Below are 18,653 nucleotides of genomic sequence, written 5' to 3'. Positions count from 1 at the left end.
TTTGGACTACAACGAGTTCCTTTCTGAGTTGGTGACATTATAAACCCTTGCTAGTCTCCTCAGATGTGACTTCTGTCCGTAATGGTAAGGGGCGTGGCGTTTCCGGACAACCTGTGCTTGGCACTTCAGCCAATAAAAATACAGGAAACTACATTTGGCCATCTAACCAATCTAAGACCATTGCGTTTTTCAGAGGGATGGGCTTCATAGAAGCAGGAAGCAAACGAGCCGTTCAAAGGACAGTGGAGACAGCGGTGTGGAATAAAGGTCAAATAGAAGACAAATACAGCGTTTTAAAAAATAAGAAGTATTAAGACTGTTATACTGCACCTCATAAACACAACCAAGCCTAGAAAAAAACACACGGAATCACCGCTTTAAATAATTTGCAGGCATTAAAAGCAGTTGGAGCTGGGCTCAGAGAAGCAGTAGATAATTTATGCAAATTATATTCCTCCCCTTCACAACTCATTTGCAGTTGCATCTGCTCTCTTTTTCTTTGCTTGACAGTGAAGCAAAAAAAGAGACACTTGACCCAGACACAAAGACAAGGACACAAAGGGAGTAATTATGTTGGGGTGAAAGGGCGTAGAAAGCGTGTGCGTATGCATGAGAGAAAATGAATGTTTGAGTGGATGGTGGGATACCTGGTTGATGAAAGTTGGGGGACAGATCTCTGGCCACCGCTCTGGCGATATCAGAGTCCTGGCTGGCAGATAGGCCGGCCTGGTCAGCCGCCTCTGCTTTGGCCCTGGCGTGTGCGGTTCTGGGTAAAGCAAAGACACAGAGCTGGAGTCAGACGGCTTGGAAGATAAGATATGGGAGAAGGGTACATCATTTAAACTCTGCCCCTGGCACTGTCAGTCACCACCACTGCAGTGGCCACAGCGCCGCTCACAACAAGCACACAAAGATGCATTCATTACAAGAAACAAGTTACTATACTGTATACTGCTTTCATTTTCCTATTCATGAAAAGTGAATAGTGCTAAGATAGAGCTAATTGTTCATTAAACTGCAGAAAGAGTACAGGACCGTCTTCTGTCAATATCTGAATATCTATTATAGGGCTGAGCAATATAGCAAAATAAATATATCGTATTAACATATATAAATAAAAACATTTTAATCTTTTTCAGTCTTTTGATAATATTTTATAAACACTAGGTGTGTTAACAGTATAAACAGTGTTTAATATACGTTACCATTCAAAAGTTATCATCAATAAGAAATTAATATTTGTATTCAGCAAGAATGCATGAAAATGTTTAAGTAAAGACATAATGTAATAATGTTACAAACGTTTTCAGCAAAGAATACAAAAAAAAAAGATATTACGGTTACCACAAAAATATTAAGCAGCAGCACAACTGTTTCCAACACTGATTATAATAAGAAATGCTACTTTAGCACTAAATCAGCATGTTAGAATTATTTCTGAGGATTATTTGACACGGAAGACTGAAATAATAATAATTTAATTATTTTAAATAATTTTGTTATTTTAAATTGTATTTTTTAACATAAAAATGCCGTTTTGATGAGCACAGAGACATCAAAAATATTACAAATCTTACTGACCTCAAACTTTTGAACTGTAGTGTATCTTTTCTTTTGTCTTTACACATATATACATTTGAGTAATTATGCAAACAAATCTTGATTCTCCAAATCTTGAGTCTTGAATTGAATGATTTAAACACTTTCTAAACAGCCTCTAAACTCTCCAAACACTCTCAAACAACTGTAAACACTGGTTTTGCACAAAAAAGCTCAAATCAAACAAATGATCAAACCATCTCTGTCTCAGTGCTCTAGTACGAGAGTTTGATGAAGCCTTGAAATATATTGTGAATGTTTAATATACACTCTCAGAAAAAAAGGTGCATTGCTGTCACTGGGGCGGTACCCTAAGGTAAAAAACTAAAAAGGTACTAATATGTACCTTTAAGGTACTACTATGTTCCTTTAAGGTACTAATATGTTCCTTTAAGTTACTAATTTGCACTCTTAAAGTACTGATATGTACCTTTTAAGGTATTAATATGTACCATTTAGGGGTTCCATTTAGGTACAAAGATGTACCTTTTCACTTTTGGACCTTAGGGTAGCGCCCCAGTGACAGAACTGTACCTTTTTTTCTGAGAGTGTACAGCAAATTACCCCATATTTGAAACGCTTAAATATTATTTAGTATTTTGTATCAGCCCAACAATGCCTTAAATAATCCATCGGATTAACACTTGTTAAGAGGATGTATGCATGAGCGAGTCAGTGAAGAGAGAGTTTTGTAGATGTACAGTATGTTACAGTAAAAGGCCTACATAGACAGATATACAGTGCCATGAGCACTGAAACGCCTACTTCTAGCTGGTTTAAACATTTCATCTAGTGTGAGCATGTCTGTACGGTTAGACATAATGTTCTTCTTTTAGGCAGTGCCCTACTTAAAAATTCCCATCACATGTGTATATCAATGCCATCTTCTCTCTCATTGCTAAAGATTAAGCATTGCTATATTTTATTCTTTACACTAATATTTTCCCAGGCCGTTAGTCTTAATATGAATGAAGTCATAAAGTGTTAGCTGGCTCTTAAGGACTTGAGTTGTCATGAAACATTCCAGACAAAGTATCTTTGGAAGTCCTTCCACATTGCAAATATTATGCTAAGCTTGCTTTTAAGGGATCATAGACTTTAACTGTGGTGAGGAGCTTTGTATTCATCACATTCTAAGAAGAGCTGTGCGAATAAATTAAATTTAATCTAAAGCTCTGACTGAATGAATTAAACCATCAGACTTCTCTTTTCCTTCTAAAACTGCACTGTATACACATACAGTATAATTGGGATCTATAATGCAGATCCTCTGCTGAGAATTGCAATAATGGTGATAAATGAAACGGGAGAAAGATATACAAGATTTAGAGAGTCATGCCATGGTGTGGAAGCGCTAAAACAAATATACTGAGCGTCTGGCGCTTGTATAGAGCACAAGCAGCTCTAATACCCTGTGAGAGCGAGATTAATGCTTTATTATGGTTTAGCCCAAACCAGCGCAGCACATATCAGTTCCTGAGGAGACCCATCTATCTCACTGGGCCTCTGTAACCGCCCTGGGTCGAAATTAAAACATTATAGCTGGGTCTTGAGAGCTAGCTTTAGCTTGAACAGCATTGCTGTTCAAGAGTTTGGGGTCATTTTTTAAAAAGAAGTGTATAAATGTATTTAGCAGGGATGCATTAAATTAATCAAAAATGACTAGAATAATTAAAAAAATCTATTTTAAATAAATGCTGTTCTATTGAACTTTCTATTTATCAAAAAAAGTATTACTGTTTCCAAAAAAAATTAATAAATGAAAATATGAAATCTTCAAATGTCATTGTTTACTTATGTTACCGTATTTACATGTATGCATTTGAAAGGACATCAACATTTAGTAATAAAGGCTATCAGTGAAAATGTACTTAATTTTTAAATATGCTAAACATTTGCGAGACAGCACACTTTTTCCCTCACATCTCATATTTTTTTCCATTACCGTGTACCTTAAGGGGCTCTGTATAATTGACATTTTTGTTAAAGGTGATTTTTGTGTTTCACCAAAAAGAATGACAGCATATGAGTTTGAAATGGCATAAGGGGGAGTTTTGAGTGAACTGTCCCTTTAAATAAATTACTACTTAGTACTTACTACTGATTAGAATTACAAACTATTTTAAATAAACAGCAAGCATGGCTCCTCTACACACACAAGACATGTATAATATTAATATAAGATTAAGAGAGTATCTACATTTTATTAACCAGCCAAGTAATAAGCAGCACCTTCTCTAGGCGTTAATGGACCTAATGTGATATTCTTTGGCGTCTGAGCCAGAGAACATCTCCTAGGCGACAGATGGAGCACTTGCAGAAATTCTGAGGGTTTTAATTTGGCAGTGCCTCCTCACATTCGCCCACTCTATCACACACAGAGCTCAGATAAAGATGTGAAAAGGAGCACATCCTCCCAGCTCGAGCTCACAGCAACTCAACACGTGTCCTGATTCTGATCTGTCCATTTAGCTTTCGCAAATTGCCATTTCTGTACATATTCTTATAGTGGTAGTTTATATGATATTCCCATTGATGTGCCGGAATACATTGATAATTAATATACACATTATAGGGCTAATGTTTTTTTTTTTGGAGACTAATCTCAGAATTTTTCTTCAGTTAATACTAGGGTTGCAAAAGGGGATGGAAATTTCCAGAACATTTCCAGAAAATTTCCAAAAGTTTCTTAACATTTTCCCCAAATCCTGGAAAAAAACAGAAAAGTTTCCAAATATATATATATATATAATATCACTCTTTTTTTACGATATTTTTGTTTAAATAAATGTGGCCTTGCTGAGCATCGGAGACTATTCCTCCCTCAAACTTTGAAATAGTAATGAATCGCATGTGCTAAATCGTTGCCTTTGACAGGCCTAAAAAATCAAATAAGCATTTGTGCGCTTATGCAAACTTTGCTAAATTAATTTCATGCTAACACATGATGAACAAACCACTACAAAACAGAGCGTACAAAGCAGATTCCCATGGAAGAAAACATTTCTCTACATAAACTGTCGTGGAGAACAAACAGAATATGGTTAATATTTTCAGATAACCCTGCCCATTAAAGCCTTGACCAAATCTAGAAATTTGCAGGATACATAAATATTTCATGAAATCAAACAAAATCACCTCAATAAAAAGGGTGGGAAAAAAGAATAGTTTCTTTCCACCTAAATAGTTTTCAAAGTCTCCTCAGCACTATCAAAAAAAAAGTATTGAATGAAATTAAACTAAAAAAATATTCAATAATTGTAGCGATTATTATTATGATTGGCAGGTTAAAAAGAAAGTCTGTGCTAACAGGATAAACGCACACACATACACACACACGCGCGCGCGCGTGGCTCTTAAGCGGAGTGCTCTAACAGATGATAACAGGACGCAGACTGGCTACTGTATCAGTGACGGCTGCAAGACTATATTCTTGTCAGCGATTGAGAAGCCAACTCCTGCCTTGCCTTATTTAGTCAGGCTCAGTGCTGACACACAGTACACACATGTGAGCGAGCACAGGCCTGAGAAGCCTCTCTCACACTCTTTTTTTCGGGACTCCTTCAAGGCAATCTGAAGCCTTCTCAGACTCTCTGCACATTCCCTGAACCCTCAAAGTGCTTATCACTTCTCTCCCCAACAATCTTCAAAGGCACGGAGATATTTTATTCATCCAGCAGCTCTGGGACATATTACTATTTCATTAGCTACATGGACTGTGGAAGTCTCATTATAGCAGATTTCATTAAAATTCATGCTCTTTCAGCTATCAGAAAGAAGCACACGGTAATGAATGAACAGGACAAGGACACATTTTTTTGATGAGAGAAGAAGTAAATAACTGCATTAGTTAAGAGTTAAGCAGAATTTTCAAACTAGAAAAACACAATAAAGTAACACTTAATACTGTTAAAGAAATATTGTGTCATTATTTACTCACTATTAACTTTGCTTCATTAAACCAAAAAAATAGAAAATTTAAATAAAAATAATGTACTGGGTGCTGTAGGTTGCTCTTGAAATTACAAATAATTAGGCCTGGAGCTTTGAAGCTTTAAAAATAACGCAAAAGCATCACACGTTTTACAATCATTTGTTTGATGAACAGACTCTATGCACTTATCGTCAGCGAGTTGTTAACCACTAAGACCAGATCAATGAAAGTGAGCTGAAATCGAGAACCAGATTGGTCTGAATCATTAAACTGAATCATTCAGACCTATTCACTGCAAAGCTCAGACTCAAAAGAGTAATTCATCCCCAAATCTGACATCACTGAACTCTCTTGAACATTGCAATGAAAGCTGGGGTGAGCGTAAAGATGATCAAGTAATATGGACTGCGTTTATGATATTTCTGATGCTTTTTTTTTGTTTGCTTTTTTGTGCCATTTTTAAGCTCCCCGTCTTCATTCACTCATATCAAAAAGAGTGCCCAGGATATTCTTCAAAAATTCACATATCGTGTTTCACTGATTTCATACGAGTTTGGAGCAACAGGAGGTTGCGTAAATGTCGACAAAAGGTTAATTTTAGTTTTTTACCTTCAAGCATACCATTGTAATTCTTACTACTCTCTAAAGCATTTTGAAAGAGAAATAATGTACAAGGAAAAGAACTAAATGAGGGTCTCAATTTGAAAGCACTTCATATTATTACTAAACAAGTGAGAGACGTCTCCTCCTTCAGAATCAACACCAGCACTAGTGGCGAGAATCGCATGTCCTTACAGGAATCAGAGGGTACACTCGGCTCACACAACAACATTATTGAGTTCCTGTTTAACACACTCTGATCTTCACAACCTGCTTCCACTTGCAAAAATCAATGTGTGCCTTTAGCCCACTTTGTCAATGAATTACAAGAGAAAAAAGGACGTTTTCTAGAGTGGGAAAATGCCGTTTAGAAAACAATATTGGACATTCCCTTAATCATGTAACTTAATCGGTAATTATGTGTTATGTATGATAGATATAAAAAGAACCAGTGGTAATTCAACCCGAGAGGTATGAAGCAGCATCGCCTTTAAAAACCGCATTTGTCATTTGATTTACACGTACCACTCCACCAGGAAGTTACAAAAGTATCTCCTCTGAGCTTTATACATCTGTGATTAACTTCTCTTAGGAACGTATATATGCTTAATCAACGTAATGAGCAGTAATGCATAAAAGTACCATGCAATTTCTTTTAAATGAGTATAAATGTTACGACTGGCACCCCTCTGATTCCTCTGTGATTTCATTCAGTACATCCTGTTGGCTCTGCATTGATTATGTGATCAGCATGAGAGCTATGGCCGGGGGGCATGTGATGGCACTCATGCAAACAGACTATTCAACGGGGCTCTTGTGCACAATAGCTGCCTGCCTGTTCGCCTGGTCACTTCCCTGCTGCGTTTCGCTCATTCACATGAGGGCGAGTGAGCAGCATTTAGCTCCTTTACAGATTGGGATACAGCATGTGCTATGCTGGTTGGAGGAATAATTATTGTGAGCAATAATGCGTTAGTTAGATGTAGAAACGTGTGTCTTGTGTGCAATATAAAGAGATCAGAAAGAGAGTGAGATAAATGTTTAGTAAATAGATGCAATTGAAAGTGTGGTGTGGGACTGATCTGGAGGAAGTATTAACCTTGAGGTGGCAATTTCTACTTTTGTTCGGGCAATGGCAGACGCTCTTACGGCTCCCTCGACGGCACGGTCTACTTTCTGCTTCGTCTTGGTGTTCTTGAGGGGAATGAGCTGCTTCTTGATACCACGCACCAAAACGTTATTTTTGTACTTCCCCTCTTCTTTCGTCCCGTCTGGGAACAATGTGCACCCATAGCCGTGCCGTTTGTTGTTTATCCACTCCCCTTCGTATTTCATCCCATTGGAGCGCTCGCTGACACCGAAACCATTCCGCTTGTCATTCTTCCACTCGCCCATGTAGGACTCGGTTGTGGTGGCATCGACGTTGTCCTCAGCCGGCATGTACTCGTCCGCCACTTCTCCGTCTCCAAAACTAATGGTGGAGTTTGCGTCGCTTGAGCTTATGCGGCTCATGGTGGCATCGCTTCGCGCCGAACTGCGCTTGCTGGATATGGAGGAGCGAGAGTCTGACTTCCTCAGCTGCTTGAGGCTCCCAAACAGCGAACCCCGTCTGAAAAGGCCCTTTTTTTTGCTGGAGCCCACTTCACTGTCACTGTGGAAGTTCAGGACGAAGCCCCCGCGGGTGCCAGCGGGGCTGTCGGACATGTGGTCGTGCAGGACTGAGCCGTTACTCTGCTCGCTGCGGAGGGAGGCCAGAGAGGTGCGGAGCGGGGAGCGGATGACCGTGGCCATGCCGTACGGCACGCTCTGACGTACACCGTAGCCGTGTCGCATGCCACCCATCCACTGGCCCTGGTACGTACCTGGCAAAAGGATTAGAGAGACTTTAGACCTGATATTGCATAACACATAATACAGGGATTACATACAAAAGAAAACACTAACATGGTGGGTGCTTTGATGTTTTTAAGCAACGTTTAGATTTTTCTTATTATTATTGAGGCATCGCAATATTCCAAGCCAATTAGGAATTTGATTAAATAATGAACTAAATACATTTCAATAATTAAAATAAATAGACTATTTACAATTATTTTAATTATTTATTTGGATTCTATCACTACTGAAAACAGTATTAGTGAATGTTCATCCAACTAAAACTAATTTAAAAGGAGGTCTAAACTGCACTAATCAAAGACCTTCACATATTATATCTTAAAAATATTTTTAAAAGTTTTATTAAGACTGAATTCGAGAATAAAGACAGCTTGTTGGAGGGAAGCATCCACTAATACTTTTTTACTTTATTTATTACTTTATAAATAGTTTTAAGAACAATTTACCATCAGGAATCATGATTAGAATTTTTACCTTATGCTCACCAAGGCTGCATTTATTTGATCAAAAATACAGTAAAAACAGTAATATATTATATTACAAATATTTTTTACAATTTACTTAAAATATCATAAAACATATTCTATGTTATATATATTTTAAAATGTAATTTATTCATGTGATGGCAAAGCTGAATTTTCAGCATCATTACTCCAGTCTTCAGTGTCACTGATCCTTCAGAAATCATGCTAATGTGCTGATTTAGTGCTAAGAAAAATGTATTATTATTATTATTATTAATGTTAAAAAAAGTTGTGCTGCTTAATATTTGACTTTTTTCAGGATTCTTTAGATAATAGAAAGTTTAAAAGAAAAGCAATTATTGGAAATAGATTAAATCTTTTGTAGCATATCTCTACTGTTACTTTTGATCAATAGAATGTCCCCTTGCTAAATAAAAACCTTACTGACCCCAAACCTTTGAACAGATCATACATGTACTATTCAATATAAATATAAGGCATTTTTCCTTATTGCCACCATGTCTAGGTCAAAAGTTTTTTAATTTGACCTTCAGCAAATATCCAAAGTATGAAAGTGCATAAATAAAACTCGATTATAACTGAATAAATAATCGTCAGGCTAGTAATATGCAGGTGTAATCTTATCCACGTTATGACGGTGAGGTGACGAAGTGAACAGCTCTCCCTCCTATATCTCATATGCCGACCTGTCAGACCTAACAGCTTCAGCAGCAGAGCCAGCACTATTTTAACACATGGAAGTAATCTGAGCCGTTGTGAAGTTTGTGGCTCCAGCCAACCATAACTCTTATTTACCTATTTATCCACTCATTTCTTATTATTCTGCATATGCCATTGCCTCTAGAGCAGCAATGCTGAGAAGTTAATATTCAAATAGCAGGTAAAATGGCAGAATGGAAGTGACTTATGGTATATATACAGTGCGCAGCAGCACTCTGTCTCAGCAGCCCAGCAGAGCTGAGCTACTTTTTGCAGAAGATGAAAGTGAGTTATGAGTAAGCGGTAATGTGTGACCCTGCCTCATAAATTCAACAGTGGCCCAGCTCTCTGACGCCACCACATTTCAAGAGAACTTGCTTCCTGCCAAAGTCTTGTCTAAATATCACATTACCTTGGATTTAAATTTGTTCTTAAAGGACTTGATAATGTACTGTGCAATGTAATTTAAGTTATCTGAGTGGTAATCCTGTTTAATGTAAGCAAATTTTGATTATATATTTTTCCCTTAAAGATGTTGCAATATCAGGTATTCATTGTATTCAGGTAACACACTGTAAGGAATGTTAATTATTAATTATAACAGAAAAAGGTTAACATGCTGCAGGAAAAAAAACATTAATTGGTTAACTGTAAAAATATATATATTTGGATATTATTCTGAGATTAAAAGTTTTATAATATTAATTCAATCTAAAAATATACAGTGATGGCAATGCACATATTTACCACAAATAATAATAAAATTATGTTTTTGTTATCTCATAATTCATATGTTGCAAATGTTAGCATAATTTTTGATTAATTTGAGTTTGCCTTCTTTTTTTACCACTTAGTCTATCAGTTTAATTTAGGATACAGAGCACTTTCAAGAGTCCACTTGTATATCAACATATTAATGATATACAGTATGCTTATGAACTGTAAAATATACAGCCACCAATTTGTGCAACACTGCCACTGTATTTTAAGTGTACATACAAGTGAATTAAATTAACAGGTGGACAACGCCACACTTTTAACTTAGTATTTTAACTAAATATATGCACATTTTCATAACTTCCAGCGACTGAAATGGCACCGAATTTCCATGTAGCACTTAAAATATTGCAAAAGAAATAAGTCAAGCTTTTCTGCTGGTCTACTAAGTCAGCTAGAAGAACTTTCATTTGACATGTTGCAGATGTAACTATTATTAGCCATGACCTCTGTGAACAACTTCTGCCGACCAGTCCAGTTATATGCCATTCATCAACTCAACTGCATGGGCAAACTGCTTCATAAATCTGTAGACCGTGATTTATGGGCAAAATCTAACAGTCAGGCAGAGGAAATAACTCAAGACACAATCTTGCTTTGATCTTTCATAAAACAAAGATGAAAAAAGAAAAATCCTCATATTATAGCCTACATAAGAGGCCTTGGTTTTATAGTGATAGCCTATATTACAAAACAGAGACCTGATTTCACTCGGCAGCAGCATCATCACATGCACGCAAGACTTTAAAGAACATTAAATAGGTCAAGTGATGTTTAGCTGAACTCACCCCCGTCCCCGTATGTCTCGACCCCATATCCATCTTGCAGTCCGTTACTCCATGTGCCTTCATACCTGGCAGGTGTATTGAGACTCTGGCGAACCCCATAGCGACCCTTAAATCCGTGACTCCACTCCCCGCGGTACAGCCACCTCCCCTTGGACTCTACGCCGAGCCCGTGCCGCTTCCCCTGAGCCCAGTAGCCCTTGTATGTATTCCCACTGGGCCAGGTGTACACCCCGACTACCTCAAACCCGTTGGACCAGGACCCGGAGTATTCGCCCTGGCCCTTGGGGCCGGTGCAGATGCCGTGTCCGTGGGCTTTTCCATCCTCCCATCCACCGCAGAAAGTGCCGCCATCGTCGAAGTCGAACCGTCCGCCCGTCATTCAGATTAAGGGTTGAAATTAAAGTGTTTGCGTCTCGATGGCTGGTCGTATGTCGGATGCTCAACAACAACAAAAATAAAATGGGGGGTAAATATCAGACTGCGGGCGCAGTGGTGTGATGATGCGGTGGTGTCTGGTGGAGATGGGTAAGCGCGCGCATTGGTGCGAGTGTTGGAGGATCGCGCACAGGCGCCGCAGCCGCAGGCGCTGTTAGTGTCGCCGTTCCTGGCTTTTTTAATGATCCTCTCCCCCCTGTTCGCTTCACAGGGAGGGAGAGAGCGAGGAGACAGCAGCCCTAAAGCCGGGCGAGAGACACCCAGCTGATGACGTCAGTACTACAAGTCCGCCCTCACGCTGTACCACATTCACATCGTTTCACATAATGGGTGGGTGAGCGCTGTGCGCTTTACTTTTTTCAGTTTTAAATCAGAAATAGGACCAGATAGACAGGCAGATTTTTATTCGAATGTTTAACTATATTTTCTAAATATCTAAATTGTTTCCCTTTCCAAAGGCTATTTATTAGGAAACATTTAATAAGTTTTTTAATTGAAGCAAATAGCCTACTTAGCTACTTTCCGCTAATTTAAAGATGTTGCAATATCAGGAATTCATTTTATTCAGGTAACTAGGCTACACTGTAAGTTATGTTATTAATTATAACAGAAAAAAATGGGAAAATGCTGCAGGAAAAACGGTTGGATTGAAATAAATAAAATTAAAACTTTTAAGACATTAATTAGGCTATAGAATGGAATTCTGAGAATAAAAAAAGTTTTATAATATTAAAAATACTAAATCTTAAAATATACAGTGAAAAATTTTTTTTTACAAGGCAATGAATTCACATATGCCTATATTTATGAAAAATGAATGCTAATTTTTTTGTCTCATAATGTTTCTTAGTTATTGCATTTTATTTATTTATTTATTTATTTATTTATTTATTTATTTATTTATTTATTTATTTATTTATTTAAGTTATATTGCCTTCTATTTGCCCACCTATTTGTCAGTTTAATTTACGATATAGAGAACATTCAAGTAGGCTACATTTGTTTATTAACATGAATTAGTTAACTGTTTATATGCCAAAATTGTTGACTTTGACAGACGGACAGACAGACAGACACAATTGTAAACACCAGTGAAACATATCCCAGCTTATGTGTCAAAGCTTTGCTATCACATTGTTGACAGCTATGTTGAGCAAATTTCATAATAAATTTTGATGTGACAAAATGGGCTGCAAGAGGACCTTGTGATTTATGGATCTGGCATAGACTTTTATTGTTTCTAAATCCTCCCACCAACAGTCAGACCAGTTTAGTCTACAATTAAGTCTATAATTATGCAGCTTACCTTATTGTAACTACTAAAGAAAACATTGGTAATGTTGTCACAACAAAATAACTGGACACTATTATGATCAGATGTGACAACGCTTGCCCTGAGTGGATTTTGGGGTGCTAGTGATTGGCAACTGAAAATGTATCACTTCTCTGTGGTATCAAATTCATTTAGGCTACAGGACTGCAAAAAAAAAAAAAAAAAAAAAAAAAAACTGCACTTTTTTTGCAGTATGTCGCCCTGCAGATTGCAATTTCTGTAGCCTATATAATGAATGCTCAGAGGATGTCAGACACTTGCTGAAAGATGAATGAACATGTGGCCATGCAAAAGGTGACAAAGAACGTCATCCGTCCTCAGAATAGAAACACTGATCCATGTGGACAGTATTTTACAACAATGCTAAAACAATGAACGCAGAAGCACATAGCCTACCTCTGTGGTAAGTTAGCCTCTAAACTAAAGCTAAGTTTAGTAACAAGAAGATTCGGCATATAGGCCTACTTGTCAGAAAGATAACTTGTAAGAAAATAATGAATATTTTGATTTTCATTTAATTTAACTTGCTAGCTATTGTATTTTCTGACGCCACCTGTCGCTGACATTTGTAGTTCTTTTTAGTAACAGGTGTGAATGCACAGGCTATGAAATAAATCTCACAATGTATTTTTGAGGAACAATGAATGCAAATAGCGACCCCTGGTGTCTATCCTTCATGTTTCGCCGCTCTCTCCGCTCTGTGGACAGTACAGCAGCCTATGTCCTAGTTCATTTAAATGCTAAATTATTTAATCTTTAGAGTTCGGTAGGAATTTAGTCAAGATTCATTTGTGTGACAAATATGACATCAATAGGCCTACAAAATGTAGCATATCGAAAGAAGCCAACTGCTATAATAGAGTATTATGAACAACATCTACACAATTACATTTATTAATGTAGAAATGTGAGTAATGTGAGTTGTTTTGCTTAAGTTATTTAGTTGATAAAAAATAGCTTTATGGCCCATGAGAAAAGTAAAATGTTTCTTCAGGACATTTTACCATAATCCACCACAAGGTGTCAGTGTGTGCTTGATTAGTTTCCCATTGCGTTTGCAATACACTTATAATGTCACTTGTTACAGATCTCTCTTTTATGAAAACCTATAAATACAGATTTACTCTCTTATTCCTAGTTTTGAACGCAGCCATTGGTTCTAGATACACATTCGGTTCATTGCCATATCCGCATGACTGTTTCAATCGTTTTGAAAATGATAACAGGCTATATTAAGTAAAGAAGCCCTCTTGCTGGTTCCATTTGGGCAAACGTGGTTATGATGTCAGTGTCTTTCCCCCAATCAGCAGCTGTTTAAATAAACAAGCAGAGACAGAACCACTCCCAAAAACAAAAAACTAAAACCTCAGCACAGATTCTTATACTTAAAGCTGATGGGTAAAGCAAGAAATAGTAAAGTTAAGTTGACAACTCTCTATTTTAGGATAAGAACATTGTTTTATGCAATTGTCATATCTCTGTTTTGTGTTGTTCTGTTGTGTTGGGGGTTACAACAGAACAGCTGAATGATTCTTCCTTGCGTCATAAACCAAACATTACAATTTATAATCACTTGAAAAATTGGCTTCATGTTTGCACCACGAGCTATTTGGTTGCATCATGGTTATCCAATAGCTGCCAACATGGTTATCCAATAGAATATTTTTCTTATATACATGGCCACCTGACAAAATAAAGCACTTTGGGCACTCCAGCTGGTCATTTAAGACCTGTTTTGTGCCTCTCGAGGCAGTAGTTCATGGTGGTTCTCACAAAGGCTGGGTCCTCTATATTTGTTTTGGGGGCACTGCAGAGAGTTCAGGCCTCAAACAGGAGGGAAACGGAACAGCAAGCCAACCATAACACTTGCTAAGCACTTAGATGGAACAAAGACAAAACCGGGTCTGCCAGTATGTCCCAGAGTGCATTGCAAAGCCAAACTACATTTCTATAGATAAAGCCATCAGTTCTCTCTATGTCTTTGTAGGAGAAATGAAGCACAAAGTGCCTGCGTTCCTTTGTGCCTAAAGAAATATTGCTGAAGATAAGCAAGATGCAAGTAAAATAATATGAAATAGTCTTATCATGACATTTTTTCATGCCATATTGCAGTGGATTTTCCCAGTAACCCCTCTCAGAAAAACAGTAAAAGAGCTTGAGTGGATTTCTTTCCTTCCTAAAACAATGCTATTGATACTGTACAGTTGGCATGGACTTTCCCATGTGTGAAAGTGAGATTTGCTGTATTCTGTGGACACACGTCTACTATCTGAATATATATATATATATATATATATATATATATATATATATATATATATATATATATATATATATATATATATATATATATATATATATATATATATATATATTCAGATAGTAGACGTGTGTCCACAGAATACAGCAAATCTACCTGGTTACCTTAAAATTTTGAGTTCATTGAAATTAAAATTTTGAGTTAATACAATGAAATTTTTTTGAGATTTGACAACCTTTATGAAAATATTAATAAAAGATTTTGAAAGCATATTGGGTAATTGTGTGTGTTTTATTTCTAATGACGCAGTGAAACATGTCAAATAGTGCTATGTTCATGATTTATCAAAAAAAAAATTGTGGTTCAGATTCAATAATATTTTGAGATTCTATTTATTAAACAAATTTCCTTCATTGTATCAACTCAAATTTTGAATTTCAATAAACTCACAATTTTAAGGCAACCAGGTTACTTACTTTTTTAAGTTAAACCAACAAAAACCAACCAAATTTTTTTACAGTGTGTACAGTGTGTGTGTATATATATATATATATATATATATATATATATATATATATATATATATATATATATATATATATATATATATATATATATATATATATATATATCCCTGTAAAGTTGGTCATTATTAAACTTAAGTAAAGTTTTACACTTATTCATCATGTGCACAAAAATGACAACAGAACTGCACAATGTTGCCATAATTACACACAACACAAAGATAAAACTAAATCTGTCTGTGCAGTGCAGTGCATAACAAGTCATAAACTGCTGTTGTGCTGATTGATTGCATCATTCAGGTTGAGGGGTACATTGGATACGCTTCTCCTTATCGGACCCCTTGTATCAGCTTGAAAAACATGGTTGCATGACATCATCTCCTTTTCTAAACTATGATTTCAACCATGAGCTCTTGCCATTATGTCAGCTGTTATTGTTAAAACTAACCATTTTAAAAGTGAAAAGTGTTTCCCTTTCCTTTTCATTGATGGTCTGTGAAATGTATTGCTCATTTATAATATACATTTTAGTCATAGTTTCATTTTATACCTTTTGCATGTCATCATATTGTGTCACTCCTATAAACAGTTGTAGTTGTGGATGATGATATCGCCATGTAATAATCTTCTGCATTAATAGTTCAAATGTTTGTAAATGCCATCTGTTAGTTCTATTTTTGTAGTGTAATTCTATATATGGTACTGAGAGCTCTTTTCTTTTCTGGCATACATGTGAATTGAGGAAGAAAAAAGTTGTTGGAATGCAGAAAGAATTGTTACACAAGCACACTAATAGACACATACACTTACCATGCTCTCATTGAAATTCAGACCTACTGTGCAACCCATTTGTTGTGATGTTCCCAAAGGCTCTAGAAATAGATTCAGACATTTGCATTTACATTAATGCATCTGGCTTTAATACTAAACAGTTTACAATGCATTCAAGTTTTCTTTTGGAGCAACACTAAAGATATGGAAACAATTTTACACTATAATTTTGGTGCAAATATGGTGTTGTAATGAATGTAAGATTTAAAACATGTTCCTCCCACACTGAAAATGCGGGCCATTGCCACTTCCTGTCTACACCAGACAACTGACCAGCCCAGTGCACCATCACTTTAATCACGGCAAAAAAATACAGCTCCTGTTCCATTCGGTCTAGACCACATTAAAATTCCCTTTGATGCAACAAGACATTTTACAACATTCAACATTAGTTTGTGCATTAGTCCATGCTGCACACTATAATTCACATTTATTTAAAGTGCTTGCTATGGTTTCCACTGCTCAGGGTTCCCAGAACAGCTCAAACACAGTTTGTGATTCAATCTCCCTTTTAACAATAGGTTTAGGATGGGATCGTCCCAAAGGTCATTCAGTGCTTGACCGAGGCAGCTGGTCCTGCATGTCTTTTTCATGTGCATTAGACTAATTTCGTTTTAAGAATTTTAGCATGTTTTTGGTGATCTTGACTTCTTGGGGTTTTTTGATACGCTGCAATAGTCCTTCAGTATGTTCAATTATTTAACTTTTCCTGACATACCGTAGTAAATCAACATGACAAGAATGTCACAATATCATCCAATAACAGCCATTAAATGTATGTTCTGTATAGTGTGTGCTGCAGTATAAATATATTCCGATATGCTACATTTGTCATTTTGTCATGTGACTCACCAGCGTCAGTGGCGTCAATCCACTGCCATTCACAAATCTTCTCACATGTGGCCATGTCCATTGGATTCGCACTTCAGAATTTCGACAAAAGTGGTAAGTCATTTTGGTACTTTGCCTTTTTGATAAATTCAGACATACTACTCTTTTACATGCTGTTTTGCCAATATAGTAGGAAAATCAAGCGCAGCATCAGCTGACTCTCAGCTTTTCCACTTCTTCCTGTAGGAATACAACGCCTATCACGGCATCGATAATATGGCCTATCAGTATTATGGGCACACTGTAAAAAATAAAAGCGGAAAATGTTACATTTTACGGAAATTTACATGAACCCTTAAAACACAAACTAATGTGTAATTCAAAATACAGGTAAAACACCTGTAAAAAAAACAATGCGGAAAATTCCTTCATATGTATACAGTACATTGTGCCCTATTTTTACGGACTTTTTTTTTTTTACAGTGCATCTTATCACGTTGCTCAGGATCTTTCCTCCTCCATCCCCAGCTCCTCTTCTCTTCCAGTCAGGATTTGACCTTCTGATTCCACTTTGAATCTGACTAATTTCTCTAAATATGTTGTAGATTAAAATATTAAACGCTAATGATATCTGCAATACGTCTATATTGGTTCAGTTCTGTTTACCCGGCTAAGGGGGGTTATCGCTGCTCTCCCGGCTCGTATTCATGCTAAAGTCTCCATACCACCACCAATACAAACTGCTAATTGTCAATCATATTTGACGATGGTGGTTCTGAAAGAAGTATGCATATTCAGATGCAGCCAGCCAGCTTTCTTTCCACCCTGAAAGACATGTTTTATTGTGGATTGGTTAAATAAATGATTGAATGACTCACTCTTAAAGAATTAGGCTATCTACTTGCTCAATCCTAAATTAATCTGTATTTTGAAGGAATCGTTTGAATGAACGATTCAATGACAGTCACATGTCGCCACTAACTATAGACTAATCCCCATCACTAATGCTCAGACTGACTCAAGTGATAGGCTACAAACAGTGAGAAGTATCTCGACCATTTAGATTTAAAGACTGGAATTAGGCTAACTATGTTGGTTAGGCATTTATAAATGATATAAAACAAAAAAAGGTTAGGTGGTTCATTGTTTTTGGATATTTTTTTAATTGTGAATTTCGCGTGAGGACATGTATTTTTTTTTTCATCCCAGACTGCAGATTTGCCACTTTATGGCTGCAACTTTACTCTTTTGCAGAGAAATATGATGTGCATCAATTTGCCATGGCATCAGTTTTACAAACGGAAATATATTAAAACTAATTAGAACAGATGATATTTCTCCATCTGACCAATATCTGCTTACAGTTAATTATAATGGGGCCACTGGGTTCACATTGAATGTCCTGTAAATAAATCTAATGTGTGAAATCTTTCTCCACACTGTTAGACCTCCATTATCTTGGTCTTGCCAAATACACAATATTGCCAAGCCACAAAATAACCATTACTTAAAAACCACATTATATTTAGTTTTCTCCATTAGATTACAGATTCCAACATGTGGATTAAATGGTTTTTGGAGGTTGTGTGGGATTCACCTCTGGTGAGAGGTTTGGTCATCTTATAAATCATTTGCCATTAAAATCCTGATGAGAAAAACAT

General features: G+C 36.6%; 1 protein-coding gene across 4 annotated transcripts in view; it reads right to left on the bottom strand.

Annotated features, from left to right (window-relative positions):
* The window catches only part of jph1b (junctophilin 1b), a 28,664-nt gene extending 12,478 nt beyond the window's left edge, over positions 1 to 16,186 (bottom strand). For 3 of the 4 annotated variants that reach the window (XM_067453640.1, XM_067453641.1, XM_067453642.1), the window contains exons 1-3: positions 10,779 to 11,493; positions 7,233 to 7,995; positions 648 to 766 (exon numbers count right to left, since the gene is read on the bottom strand). In XM_067453640.1, coding sequence (XP_067309741.1) covers positions 648 to 766; positions 7,233 to 7,995; positions 10,779 to 11,157 — 1,261 coding nt within the window. In that variant the 5' untranslated portion in view covers positions 11,158 to 11,493. Of the gene's footprint in view, positions 1 to 647; positions 767 to 7,232; positions 7,996 to 10,778; positions 11,494 to 16,140 lie in introns of those variants that run through there. The other variant, XM_067453643.1, reaches the window with a different exon arrangement.
* Positions 16,187 to 18,653: the final 2,467 nt, after the last annotated feature.

Source organism: Pseudorasbora parva, chromosome 9 (genome assembly GCF_024679245.1).
Source record: "Pseudorasbora parva isolate DD20220531a chromosome 9, ASM2467924v1, whole genome shotgun sequence".
Taxonomy (NCBI): Eukaryota; Metazoa; Chordata; class Actinopteri; order Cypriniformes; family Gobionidae; genus Pseudorasbora; species Pseudorasbora parva.
Note: the sequence above shows the minus strand (reverse complement) of the source record. Positions and strands in the feature narration are given on the sequence as shown.